At 39.1% G+C, this 15,295-nt stretch overlaps 1 protein-coding gene across 1 annotated transcript; it reads left to right on the forward strand.

Annotated features, from left to right (window-relative positions):
* The first annotated feature begins 576 nt into the window (after positions 1–576).
* On the forward strand, positions 577–12,297 carry LOC108700277 (transmembrane protein 91). Its single transcript, XM_018233332.2, has 3 exons — positions 577–1,089; positions 11,379–11,519; positions 11,965–12,297. Exons 1-3 carry the CDS (start codon positions 700–702, stop codon positions 12,121–12,123), a joined length of 690 nt encoding a protein of 229 aa, XP_018088821.1. The 5' UTR covers positions 577–699; the 3' UTR covers positions 12,124–12,297.
* Positions 12,298–15,295: the final 2,998 nt, after the last annotated feature.

Raw genomic sequence — 15,295 nt, forward strand, 5'->3', positions numbered from 1 at the left:
TAGGAGAATCCTGATATCTAAGGCAGAAGAGATTCTCTCAAATGTTGTACAGCATTGTATTTTCCACAGACACCTCTTCACATATAGCTTTGTTCTTTCTCACTGGCAGAACAGAGGCATCTACATCCAATAGCTCCCTTGCGTCTACATCACTGTGACCATGCAGTGGCAGAGCCATACTTCATGTATTATAAATGCCTTTTGTTGGGTTTTGATATTCACTAACCTTGGTTTCATTTTTTTCTCCCCAGCTTGAAAACCAGAAACAAGAAACAGTGTTGGATTTCATAGAAAAATAGACTCAAGACTTCCTCTCAACTATTATTTCATCACCAAGAAAATATTCTGCCGCTTCCTTCACATGGAATAAAAGTTTTAATATTTCTAACTCATCTGTCCTATGGGCTCTACATTAATACACATATTAATAATTACCAAAGGTGCATGTGTGAACTTTACGTTTATTGATAGGACCCTAAAGTCCTGGACTTCATTTCATTGTACTACAACAAACCATGGATTTTAGTTTGTTTAAATGGTTGCCATGGGAGCTAAAAGATTAAAAATTGGGGAACATTAAAATAAAAGGATCTGACCATCAAACGCAGAACTGATTCTGAGTGTGAGACCTCTCAAATATAGGCAACTTAATGGCAACTCGCAGAATCCTTGTGCAGTGACTATTACTGGCTGTGAGCAATGGAGTGTATGCAGGAACTACAACATCCATTGCTTGAAAGATCTCTGGGAGGGGGGATACTGACACCTCTGCTCTCCAGAGATAGTGGTGGGGGGCTTGTTTGGAAATGTCTCCCCCACAGAGCACAGTCTGGAAAAGAACTCACTCAGCAGTTTCTGGATCCTGGAAGTTTGCGGAGAACTGTAGAGCCAACGTGTGGAAAGGTGGCAGATGTGCCTTTTTGGAGGTCAGCAGAGCCACAGATTTGGAAAGGAACAGACTATATAGAAACAACTTTTGTGGACAAGAATGGAAGTCCTGACAGCTGTAAGAAGTTGTTGTACTCACCAGAGAAGGACATCCACACTGTTTCCTGTGAGGTGGGAGAAGATGACATTATGGATATAGAGGTGGGCTTGTTGCACAGAGATACTAGAGAAAAGCTATTAGGCAGGATGAAAGCACATTTGTGAATTACCATAGCATTTGTCTGCATGGTAGATTGTAAGCTCTGCTTAAGCTAAGTTTGCGTTCAGTGATATACAGTCTCTTATAGGTTCTGTGTCACATGCTGGTACATTACACTCGCACAACCTGGCACTCCGACAAACGAGTGTCCCCGGTGCACATCGAAAGAGGAATCGGCAACCTCGTAACCAATATGGAAGGAAAGCAATTCCCTGGCACACGAGGGTGATGCTGGCAGGATGAGCCCTTGTTAATTTATCATGGGATGCAACATTTGGGGTAGAACCCCTTTGTCAGGAATACAAGAAATCAATGCACATAAAATTTAACGGTTGAGAATTAACATAACGAGTGGGCGTGACAACAGGTGCTTATCAAAGGTAAGTTACAGAATCAAAAACGTGCCAAAAAAATGGAAACAACGAAGGAAGACATTTTAACGCACAAAGAAAAATGTTATAAAATGTTATAAATGTGTTAACATTTCTTTCATTTGTAACTTGCACTGTTACCCGTTGAAATGAACTTTTTGATACTTTGACTCCTCCTGGATACTTTGAAACGATCCTGCTTGAATAGTCTGGTTCCCTATGGATACAAATTTAAATTAATTATCTTTGTGGATTTATAACCCAAGGGACGCTGTTGCTTATATTTTACTGGATTTTTCGAAGGTTATTCTTCTATGGACTTTACTTGATGAACATATGGATTTAATGTGGACTTTAATTTGGCCTTTGCACATTTTTGATTCTGTAACTTACCTTTGATAACCACCTGTTGTCACGCCCACTCGTTATGTTAATTGCTTAACCATTAAATTTTACGTGCACTGATTTCCTGTATACTTGACAAAGGGGTTCAACCCTAAAACGTTGCATCCCGCAATAAAGGGCTCACCCTGCCAGCATCCCTCTTGTGTGCCAGGGAATTGCTATCCTTCTAGCATGCTGTTACTACATACATAAGTGGAATTGCTGCATCTAATGTATAAAAAAAAAATAGTGCTGCTGCATTGGTACCTTTTTCCCATTCACATGCACATGAAGAAAACTCCTCCTTCACTTGACTGTGGGGTGGATTTATTGAAGAACAAATTGGCAACATACACACTAATTGAATTTTTAAAGATTATTTGGCAGTAGAGGCATTTGATTTTACTGCCACTGTTACATTTTCCATTACTTAATGGGCATAATGTTTATCTTTATCTATCTATCTATTATCTATCTCTCTCTCTCTCTCTCTCTCTCTCTCTATCTATCATCTATCTATCTATCTATCTATCTATCTATCTATCTATCTATCATCTATCTATCTATCTATCTATCTATCTATCTATCTCTCTATCTGTCATCTATCTATCTATCTATCATCTATCTATCTATCTATCTATCTATCTATCTATCTATCTATCTATCTATCTATCTATCTATCTATCTATCTATCTATCTATCTAGCTATTTATCTCTATCTATCTATCTATCTATCTATCTATCTATCTCTCTCTCTCTCTATCTATTATCTATCTATCATCTATCTATCTATCTATCTATCTATCTATCTATCTATCTCTCTCTCTCTCTCTCTCTCTATCTATTATCTATCTATCATCTATCTATCTATCTATCTATCTATCTATCTATCTATCTATCTATCTATCATCTATCTATCTATCTCTCTATCTGTCATCTATCTATCTATCTATCTATCATCTATCTATCTATCTATCTATCTATCTATCTATCTATCTATCTATTTATCTCTATCTATCTATCTATCATCTATCTATCATCTATCTATCTATCTATCTATCTATCTATCTATCTCTATCTATCTATCTATCTATCTATCTATCTATCTATCTATCTATCTATCATCTATCTATCATCTATCTATCTATCATCTATCTATCTATCATCTATCTATCTATCTATCTATCTATCTATCTATCATCTATCTATCATCTATATATCTATCTATCTATTTATATCTATCTATCTATCTATCTATCATCTATCTATCATCTATATATCTATCTATCTATTTATATCTATCTATCTATCTATCTATCTATCTATCTATCTATCTATCTGTCATCTATCTATCTATTATCTATCTATCTATCTATCTATCTATCTATCTATCTATCTATCTGTCATCTATCTATCTGTTATCTATCTATCTATGTATAAATCTATCTATCTATCATCTATCTATCTATCTATCTATCTATCTATCTATCTATCTGTCATCTATCTGTCATCTATCTATCTATCTATCTATCTATTTATCTCTATCTATCTATCATCTATCTATCTATCTATCATCTATCTATCTATCTATCTATCTATCTATCTATCTATCATCTATCTATCATCTATCTATCTATCTATTATCTATCTATCTATCTATCTATCTATCTATCTATCTATTATCTATCTATCTATCTATCTATCTGTCATCTATATATCTATTATCTATCTATCTATCTATCTATCTATCTATCTATCTATCTATCTATCTATCTGTCATCTATCTATCTGTTATCTATCTATCTATCTATCTATCTATCTATCTATGATCTATCTATCTATCTATCTATCTATCTATCTATCATCTATCTATCTATCTATCTATCTATCTATCTGTCATCTATCTATCTATCTATTATCTATCTATCTATCTATCTATCTATCTATCTGTCATCTATCTATCTGTTATCTATCTATCTATCTGTCATCTATCTATCTATCTATCTGTCATCATCTATCTATCACGTATCTATCTAAGTAGTGGGTTCTGCTTTTTGTGAGAGTAGGAGGATGCTAGCATCAGAGTTTACAACAGATTGAACAGAAGGAAAGGTAGGAGGCCAGTTAGTAGAAGGTTGCATCCAGGCCCGGACTGGCAATCTGTGAGTTCTGGCAAATGCCAGAGGGGCTGCTGTAAGTTGCCATAGACAGCACCTATTTATTGGGCTGGTGGGGGCTGCTTGGGCCTCTATGGAGGCTGCTTGGGCCTCTGTGTTGATTCCCAGTCCAGAACTGGTTGCAGCAGTCATGGCTGGACTCAAGGGCATGGATAAGCATTTTAGTAGATCCTTGAGAGCAAAGAATAGCTCTTCTATATGGCAAAAGAATAATTTAGTACAATGAAATTAATAAATATGAGTGTTCATTTTTTGGTTGCTTCATCACTTATTCCAGTCTTGAGCACTTATACAAACACTGCAAGACTAAGGAATGTAAATGGATGCGGTGTACACAGAGAAAGTCTAATATCTGTGTCATTATCTATAATGGGTCTTGTACTTTTATTAAAAACATAAATACATAGGAAAGAGAAAAAAATATGTATGTGTGTGTTTGCTGGGGGTGCAAACCTTTGTTAGATCCTTGAGCTTACTACTCTGGATTGTTGAGGGAAAAAAGTACTCTCTAACCATAACATTCTATCATTTTATAAATTTCCTTAAAATGTTATTTTGCCCTTTCTTCTGAAAATCCTGAATAAGCAATTAGTGATTACAAAGGAATGCTGTATAAAGAAAAGTTCTAAAACCTGGAAGAGATGCGCATAAACTGCTACTTTTAGCTTACCAAAATATTACATGTTCTCGTACATGAAAAACAATTGAACATTTTAAAAGCCAGATATAAGCAGCAGCTACTAATCTCCCTGTTTTATATAACAATATGATCAGCAGACTAAGCAGCTGTTGGTAAAATATATGGAGCTCAGCCAGAGTTCCTGACGCATACAGTTTCTCTTTTCATGCTTGCGTTGCTCCTCAACTCTTTTTGCAAACTGAATGTGGTTCACGTGTAAAATAAGAATTGGAACCTCTGCAATAAAGCAACTCTTTTATGTGTATCTGCACAATGTGTACATATGTCTGCACATATGCAGTATAATTGGATATATTATTGTGAGCGGTGCAGGATTGTATAATGATGGTGTATAACAGACAGTGTCTGCATGCATCAGTGCTCAACAATTGTCTGCTGATTTATAAACTGTTTTCAAGACATCGAGGCATGGACAAAACAGATGGAGAAATGACAGGAGAGGGGGAGTGAAAAACTGAGCAAATAAACTAGTGCAAGGAGGGGGAGGCTGGTGTCTCTTACACTGTACCCAAGCTATAGTATGTGCACAAGTCAGTATGGGTTATGTGCAATGAGTGAGAAAGAAGAGCCTTGATCCTGAATTTAATGTGCCATCATGAAGCTGTAATATTTATATATTTGTGAGACTGGTACTGCACCCAGTATATATTTGTTTTCTGTATACATGATGTGGTACTTTAGTTATGCTATGGTGCTACTGCCTGTAGTATATACAGTATGTACAGTGTATAGTGGTTAGTTTCTTAGCGTTGAGAATACTGCTTCTACTGCTTGTAGTGCATGTGTGTTCTGTATAAGGGATAGGCCACACGGGAAGATTTCAGGGAGATTAGTCGCCTGGCGACTAATCGCCACGTCTAATCTCCCTGAATGGCTTTCTGGTATCTTGCACCCACTAGCGATAAAGTCGCCTGCGCCTATTCACACGCGGCGATACGTTTTTCAAAGTCACTTGAAATTGCCTCACGAGCCATTCAGGCCTAAGTCATGATGCAGAAGATATGGTCTGGCTGCTTGTGGTCTCTACAAGTCATAGAACTGTAAAGGTGGCCATAGACACACAGATCCTATCGTACGAATCGAGGATTCGTACGATTTTCGGATCGTGTATGGCGTGTGCCGACATCTTTCGTCCGGCGGAGATCGGTCGTTTGGTCGATCGGTCAGGTTTGATTTTGACCCGACCGATCCCGCCGGAACCCAGGGCACATCGTAATCGGATCGTTCGGCCATGCGGCCGAACAATCAGATTACACCCGATATAGCCATGTTTGTTAATGGCATATCGGGGAAAGATCCGCTCGTTTGGCGATGTTGCCAAACGAGCAGATCTTTGCATCTATGGCCACCTTAAGTCCTCTATGGGTGCTGGTTAGTGATGGGCGAATTTGAGGCGTTTCACTTCAACGAAAAATTTGTGAATTTCCCATGAAACAGCGAAAAATTTGTCTTGTTTTTTGGATGCTGGTGCAAATTCGCCGGCGAACTTTTTTTGACGCCGGTGAATTTTCACATCTGTTTTGCAAATTTATTATAAATAATTTATTATAAATTCACCCATCACTAGTGCTGGTACAGCTTTACTAACTATGTCAGTGCAGTAAGGGACATCATTATTAATTATCAGCAGAAGTTAAAGCAACAACAAAAAAATTAAAGTGTTTTAAAGTATAAAGTACATACTGTTGCGCTGCACAGGCACAACTAGTGTGTTTGCTTCAGAAACTTTACAATAGTTTATATAAACAAGCTGCTGTGTAGCCATGGGGGCAGCCATTCAAGCACAGGATACACAGTAGATAACAGATAAGTACTACTATAGTTTATATAAACAAGCTGCTGTGTAGCCATGGGGGCAGCCATTCAAGCACAGGATACACAGTAGATAACAGATATGTACTACTATAGTTTATATAAACAAGCTGCTGTGTATTAACAGGGACAGCCATTCAAGCACAGGATACACAGTAGATAACAGATAAGTACTACTATAGTTTATATAAACAAGCTGCTGTGTAGCCATGGGGGCAGCCATTCAAGCACAGGATACACAGTAGATACCAGATAAGTACTACTATAGTTTATAAAACAAGCTGCTGTGTAGTCATGGGGGCAGTCATTCAAGCACAGGATACACAGTAGATAACAGATAAGTACTACTATAGTTTATAAAACAAGCTGCTGTGTAGTCATGGGGGCAGTCATTCAAGCACAGGATACACAGTAGATAACAGATAAGTACTACTATAGTTTATATAAACAAGCTGCTATGTAGCCATGGGGGCAGCCATTCAAGCAAAGGATACACAGTAGATAACAGATAAGTACTATTATAGTTTATATAAACAAGCTACCTGCATGGCTACACAGCAGCTTGTTTATATAAACTATAGTAGAGTTTCTGAAGCAAACACACCAGTTGTACCAGTGCAGTGAGACATTGCTCACCGGCTACACATGGTTTTTAAGTTACTGTTCATTCAGTAACTGTTCATTCAGTTGCGAAACTGCAACAAAAATTCGCTAGCGAAAAATCTGCCACTACAAAAGAAAATAGTCGCACGTTAGAATAGTCTCGGGCATTACCATTTTTACGCATCACAATTATTCAGTCCCCCATTTACTTTAATGCATTTGGACAAATTAGTCGCTCGTATAAAAATTGTCAATGGCATCAAAATTGTCGTGCGTCAAAATTATTTTGACGCCCATTGACTTCAATGTGTTTTGTAACTTTTTCACAAATTTTTCGGTGAAGCGAAACACCACAGATTCGCCCATCACTAAATGCGAGCTTTGCAGGGAGGGTAAGGAACAGCATGGACATTATAGCTTTGGCAGTTATAGGCAGTAGTTACAGAATAACATAAAAAGGGCTCATTTAGAAATGCTGTCACAATTAAGTTCACACAAAAATGGATACAGTTGTTGCACATATTGACACCATTCTTTAAAGGTATTTGCTTTTATTTGTGCCAAGCACAACAGTGCCGACCAAGTCAGTCCCAATGAATTAAATTGTGTCTGTTTACACGGGAGAATCCTGGAGCAACAGTCACCATGAAGGAGGCAATGCAGGCTGTGTCTAAAGGCGCAGCAGACTTGCAACTAAAAATAACACATTTGTGCAACTATGTCAGGTGTTCTCACTGTTTGTAACTCAAGCACAAATGCATCAGATGCAGCTTTTCTGCACAGCCACAATTTTAGTGGAATTGTGGGAAGAATTCTGCATTCTGGGTAAGTAGACACAGAGTATTGCATCCAAAATTGCATTTTGCCCTCAAGATCTGTGCTCTTCCTTGTACCGATATCTCTCTTTTGACTTCTCAACAAACTCGTTTTCCTCAGCGTAATTTGGCTCTCATCAGCAGATGCAGAAGAAACCACATCGTTTTATCATAATGTGCATATTTCAGCAGTCTGAAAAGGACAATGGCTCTGTAAGTTGCAGCTGATGAGCCAAGTCCACCCCCCATCATATATCTCCACTCCTACATGCAGGGATGTACAGTAAATTGGCTCCTTTATAATTTATATTTTTCTTTCCTGCAGTAAAGATTTAACTATTTGTGCCTTGGGAGCCCTTTTAGAGCCCATGGAAAACTGTTAAAAAGCCCTGTGCTGTTGACTTTTTATATATTTGCTGAAGTACTAACCCATGGCAACCAATAATAACCAGTGATGTGTAAAAGAATGAAATAAAACATGTAATTTATTTAAATTGAAATACTCTATCTTAAAGGGGATCTAAAGGCAAAAAAAATAAAATCCAATTTTTACTTTAATTAAAAAAACCCTATATAATATATACAATATACTTTAATTAAAAAATGTCTACCATTTTTAGGGATGCACCGAATCCAGGATTCGGTTCGGGATTTGGCTTTTTTCAGCAGGATTCGGATTCAGCCGAATCCTTCTGCCCGGCCGAACCGAATCCGAGTCCTAATTTGCATATGCAAATTTGGGACGGAGAGGAAAATTGTGTGACTTTTTGTCACAAAACAAGGAAGTAAAAAAAGTTTTTCCCACCCCTAATTTGCATATGCAAATTAGGATTCGGTATTCGGCCGAATCCTTCGTGAAGGATTTGGGGGCTCGGCCGAATCCAAAATAGTGGATTCGGTGCATCCCTAACCGTTTTTATAAGAAACTGACTGTATTCAGTGAAATTCTCCCTTCATTTACTTGCTCTGTCTGCTGTGGATAGGAAACGTCAGACCCCTAACGGCTCTGAATATTCTGATTATTAATAAGTCTTGCTGCATTGGCTTCTGGCCGATATTCTTTGACTTGTGCTGTTTTGATCATTTCTGATGATCCCTAAGCTTAACCTCCCAACTGAAGCCCGGACCACACTGAGCATGTGCACAGTCTTGGTCTTGCAAAGATGTTTAACAAAGTTACAAGATGGTGACCCCCTGTGGCCAACTTTGAAAGCATAAATCATTGTTCTATTAGGCATGTGGTGCAGTAAGTTCATGTTTATGTTTAGTGTACAAAATACAGCATTTCTAGCCTTATTCTATTTTAGACATTACTTCTCCTTTAAATCACTCTAAACAAGTTGGCTAAAATGCGTAGGAGCAATAGCATGGTGTTTATTGTAATCCCTATTTCATATGGTTTTGTCCTACCGACTGTCTTCAATGTACTATTCACCCTATTGTTGTTCCCAGACTGCCAGAAACATGTCGAAACATTTATCTTTGACTTCTTTTAACCTTGGCTGCATCGTTCATATAGTTCTTTACAGAAGTCTTTATTTTGACCATGTCATGTTCTGCATAAGAGATTTGTAGCTCAGGTTGATTCACATACACCCCTTTTCTTCATTTTCAGCATTTTATTTTGTTTTAATGTGAAAGGTAATTTCCACTATTCTTGCAGGTTTCACCATTCACCCTAGATTGGCTTGGTTATTTACTTGAGGCAGATTGACGACTTGCCACCAATGACTTTTATGGTAGACTTTTGTACCCCTGAAGAAGCAGAACTAGACATACAAATACCTTTTGAGATATAGGGCCCTTACTCTATATTTGTGATGAGCTGGACCAAGCAAAAATAAAACAGAAGAAGTGTTCAAAGTCTAGCTAATGATTTGGGGTATATAAAAATACACTAGGCACTTGCATTTAGCTTTTTTCTTCCTCAGCTCTGTATTTGTTAACCTTCTTGTAAATACAGACCTAGGCATTGGAGCAGTTTCATTAAAGGGATACTGTAAATGTTTTTTTCAAAACACATCAGTTAGTAGTGCTGCTCCGGCAGAAATCTGCACGAAATCCTTTTTTCAAAAGGGCAAACTGATTTTTTTTTTATATTTAATTTTGAAATCTGACAGGGGGCTTGACATATTGTCAGTTTCCCAGCTACCCCCAGTCATGTGACGTGTGCTCTGATAAACTAAAGTCACTCTTTACTGCTGTACTGCAAGTTGAAGTGATATCCCCCTCTCCCTCCCCCCCCCAGCAGCCTAACAGCAGAACAATGGGAAGGTAACGAGATAGCAGCTCCCTAAAGCTGGCCATAGACGCAAAGATCTGATCGTACGAATCATGGATTCGTACGATTTTCGGACCGTGTGTGGAGAGTCCCGACATTTTTCGTCCGTCGGAGATCGGTCGTTTGGTCGATCGGACAGGTTAGAAAATTTCTGTCGGCTGCCGATAATATCTCTGCATGTATTGCCGATCGTACGATTTTCAGTGGGAGACTGTCACTAGTGTTGTCAGACATAAGTATCGTACGATTGCTGTCAGGGGCAGAACATTGGGTGATCTGTTCTTATTTGATCGGAATGGTAAAGACTTTGATCTGAATGGTTAGTGGAGGGTCGGGAGATGGGAAAGTCCGATCGTACGTTGATTCGTACGATCGGATCTTTACGTCTATGGCCAGCTTAACACAAGATAACAGCTGCCTGGTAGATCTAAGAACAGCACTCAATAGTAAAATCCAGGTCCCACTGCGACACATTCAGTTACATTGAGTAGGAGAAACAATAGCCTGCCAGAAAGCAGTTCCATCCTAAAGTGCTGGCACTTTCTAAAAGCACATGACCAGGAAAAATGACCTGAGATGCACCTACACACCAATATTACAACTAAAAAATATACACTTGCTGGTTCAGGAATGACATTTTATATTGTAGAGTGAATTATTTGCAGTGTAAACTGTGTAATTTAGAAATAAAAACGACACCATAAAAATCGTGACAGAATCCCTTTAAAGCACTGCGTATCTTGACAGCGCTATATAAATAAATGATGAAGAAAGACCCAAGACTACACCTCCATTACCTACAATCCATGTAGCCTATAAACTGTATCTACTTGCATGATTTATACACCAGCAAACTGATTTCTGTATCCCATGTGGCACGCAAGCTGTACATATATATTATACTTTTGCTCATCAGAATTAGCAAGACTGATTAGATCTTTTATTTTGTGTGTGTGCAGAAGCAGTACAAATTCCATGTCTGCATCGTATAACAATTCTCTTTTAAATGCATTGCTAAATGGAATGACATTGCATTGTATTGTGTCAAGAATATTTCCAATAAACACATCTGGATTATATCTATGCAGAACGCATCTAGTGACAGTGACACAGACAGCGAGAGCCACTTCTCCTTGCTTCTCCCTCAGGACTATCTGGGACTGGCAGTGTTCTCCATGCTATGCTGTTTCTGGCCCCTTGGCATTGCAGCTTTCTTCCTATCACAAAAGGTAAGAAGTTGAAAGGCGAATAGAAATGAACTCAAACACTAGTTGTAGTGAATGTCGACAGAAATACATTTGGAATAAAACTTAGAGGATCTGATATCAGAAAACTTGGGCAGACTGGAAGTCTGAAGAAGAGTGTGAAAGAGGGAGGGTGATAAAGACAGTACCATTTAATGACCTTATATTAGGGGTGCCCAAAAGTTAAATTGGGATCTACCAGTAGATCTCAAGACACTGTCAACAAACAGCTTGTCTAAATCACCCTCCCGTTTCATGCTTTTCATTTTGTTAACTATAGCAATATACATTTCCTCATAATATTTTCCATGGAACAGAATGCTATGTTTTATGGATGTAGAGCATAATGGGAAATCATGATTAAAAGTACACCTTGCATTAGTAAAGTATGGGCACTCCTGCCTTATATATTGTATGTATCTCTCTACAGACCAACAAAGCCTCAGCTCAGGGTGACTACCATGGAGCAAGTGTAGCTTCCAGACAAACCTTTCTGCTGGCTGTGTTGTCCATCTTCTTCGGCATCTGCACATACGTCGGTGCTGTTATAGCTCTCATCGCATACCTGTCCAACAGAGCACCTACCTAACATGCCAGGCATCCTTTTGATGAACTGACAGGCCACCACTCAAAGCAAACCGGATACTGCTAATTTAAAATCAACAAGAAGAAAGTGTGCAAGATCGAGACTTGTATCCCTCCTGGAGGGCACCGTTTATAACACAGAAAACCATATCCTTTAACAAAAACAAACTCCGTCTTTCTCTCTACATATATAAACTTTGTTTAAAGACATTTCATGGTTTTTATCTCTTTAGAGGAGCTCCAGTACTGTAAAATCTCCTTTGTCCTACGAAAGCAGCGATGTACTGTTTGCGCTGAAAACTATAAGACATTTCAGAGTAAAACCTTAAGGGTGGTGACACACGTGGCTATTCGGGGAGATTAGTCGCCCATCGTCCTACACAAAAATTAAGCGATCCGAGTGCCATCCCTGCAGCGATTTACATTCTAGCTGGCGGGAAGGCCTAAAGAAGAGGAGATTTGTCACTGGGCGACTAATGTTCCCGAATAGCCACCACCCCAACTGAAAACAGAAGATCATTTAGGGTTATACCAATATGTACTTGGTAAACTTGGGTGATAAGAACTTTACGGATATAAGAAAAATGTACTGTATATCACTGTAATCCATATATAAATTAAAGTATTAAAGCTATGAGAATAACTGGAGGGTCAATATGACATTTATATTAAAATGGCATACCGTACATATTCTATATATTCTTAAAGTTCTTCTAACCATATCATGGGTGTATCTTCTTGTCCTGCAATTCCTTAACTTGCTATAACCTTTAGAGTGGTGGCACAGGTGCCGATTCAGCGAGATTAGTCACCCAGCGACTAATCTCCCTGAAATGCCTTCCTGCCTTCCTGCCGGGAAGAAAGTGAATCGCCAGCGGGATGGCGCTCAGATCTCTTTGGTTTTATGAAGTTGCCCCAAGTTTCCTCACGAGGCAACTTTGGACGACTTCGGAAAATAAGTGTTCTGAAGAGGACCACCATCAGAAATCGCAGGGCCCCATACGACAAAATGTCCTGGGCCCCCTGAGCTGCACCCACCGCAAGCACCACCTACAGGTCCACCCTCCCCACCCCACAGTAAAAAAACAATATTGGTCAGGTGGCCAGGGCCCCCCCATTAAAAAATATTGGTGGCCAGGACCCATTGGTGGCCAGGGCCCCCCCCCCCACATTATGAGAAAATTGGTGGCCAGGGCCCCTTAAAGTCCATGCCTTCCCGAAGTCAGCAGCTCTCAGAAAGATGGGGGCCAAGCTAATCAAGTAAGTGTGGCGTGGCCGGGCCCCCCTTACCCTCTGGGCCCCCTACAACTCTCCCCTCTGTCCCCCCCTGATGGCTGCCCTGGTTCTGAATGCCATCCCACTGGCGATTCAGATTCTTGTCGGCGGGAAGGCATTTCAGGGAGATACGTTGCTCAAAGAAGAGAAGATTTGTCGCTGGGCAACTAATCTCCCCCGAATCTTCATGTGTGCCACCACCCGTATTCTCAACCCTATAAGATAAAGTCCACTGATCATATGTAAGTTTTGCTGTACTGACAAAATCCTTTGAGTGGAAGGAGGAATGAAATATATTTCCCTTATGCAAATAAATAATCTTTTTAAAATAATAGAAATCAATTCACAACATAAACATTGGGCTCATTTATAACAAGTGCAATGTGCAGATCACATGCCAATCACCAAGGTTTTTGTCAGCAATATGGCACTGTTTTTTTAAGAAAAAGATGAATTCTAGGTACTGACTAAAGTACACTGAAAAGGTGCTGCCTAAAAATTGTATGCAGTTTTTACAACGCAGCCACGAATTGGCATCTGTGTTGGCAGACCACGTGCAAGTTGCCTGTGTGCTTTCCTGGCATCAGTAGGAATGTGAAAGCTTAAATTTCCAGTTTTGTAAAGGCAGGGTCTGTATTTACAGAAGCAAGTCCCTCTGCAATTAGTATATAAATGTTCACAATTTGCATTTTGCTTGCATTTATAATCCAATTAATTTTTCAGACTGATTTCAAATTGAAAGTTTTTTTTTATATATTTCTGTGGCTGGGTTTATAAGAACAAGGAAAGTAAACTAATCTCTAAAATGCCTACCTTTTACCCAGTGCCATTGTGCACTTTAAAAAAAATTAACCAGCCCAAGTTACTTTTCTTACATAGTACCATGCCACTATTGGTTTCACTTTTCCTAGGTATTGTACTGCACAAGTGCCCAGATCAAATGGGTGCAAGGGATACCTGTAAAAAGGATAAACAGTGGTGGTGCTCTGGGAGGAAAGTGAGCTATTTCAGTCACTGGAGGGTTCCAACCTGTCCGGTATTTTACCGGCCTGGCCAGTAAAAATGATGGTTGATCCCAATGTTATTAATAGGAAAAAAAGATAAATATATAGGAAGGCCAGTATTTCTTCCAGAAAAGGTGGCAACCCTACTGGAGGGTGCCTAACAGATTAGCAGCCCGCAAGTGTTTGTTATTTTGCTTGTCCTTTAAAGAAGCTACTGAGGCAGATTACTAGCAATAGATTAGGCAATATTTGTTTAGAATTAGGGATGTACCGAATCCAGGTTTCTTTTCGGGATTCAACCTTTTTCAGCAGAATTCAGATTCGGCCGAATCCTTGTGTATGGGTGAACTAATTTGCATCCTAATTTGCATATGTAAATTAGGCATGGGAAGGGAAATCACGTCACTTTACATCTCAAAACAAGTAAAACATTCTTTTTCCACTTTTTCCTTTTCTGCCTCTAATTTGTATATGCAAATTAGGATTCAGTTCGAAATTTGGGCAAATCTTTCACAAAGGATTTGGGGATTCGGCTGAATCCCAAATAGTGGATTCAGTGCATCCCTATTTAGGATAGCAGCTGCCATATTAGCTTGTTGTGACATCACTTCCTGCTTGAATCTCTCCCTGTTCACTCATAGCTCTGGGCCCAGATTACAGCAGGCAGGGAGAGAGGAGCAAACTGAGCATGCTCAAGCCCAAGCCCTGGAGGTTTCAGCTGAAAACAGGAATTCTGATACAGAAGCCCATGTGTACACAATAGAATGAAAGAAATTAGGTGTTTCTTTTGAAATTTCTTTTTCTCTCAAGAGCAGCATTACCTTGAGGGTTTACTGGTGTATTTATATAGACCTTTCTGATAAAGCTTACTTAGTTTTAACCTTTCCTTCTCCTCTA

This window comes from Xenopus laevis, chromosome 8S, assembly GCF_017654675.1.
Source record: "Xenopus laevis strain J_2021 chromosome 8S, Xenopus_laevis_v10.1, whole genome shotgun sequence".
NCBI classification, from domain to species: Eukaryota; Metazoa; Chordata; class Amphibia; order Anura; family Pipidae; genus Xenopus; species Xenopus laevis.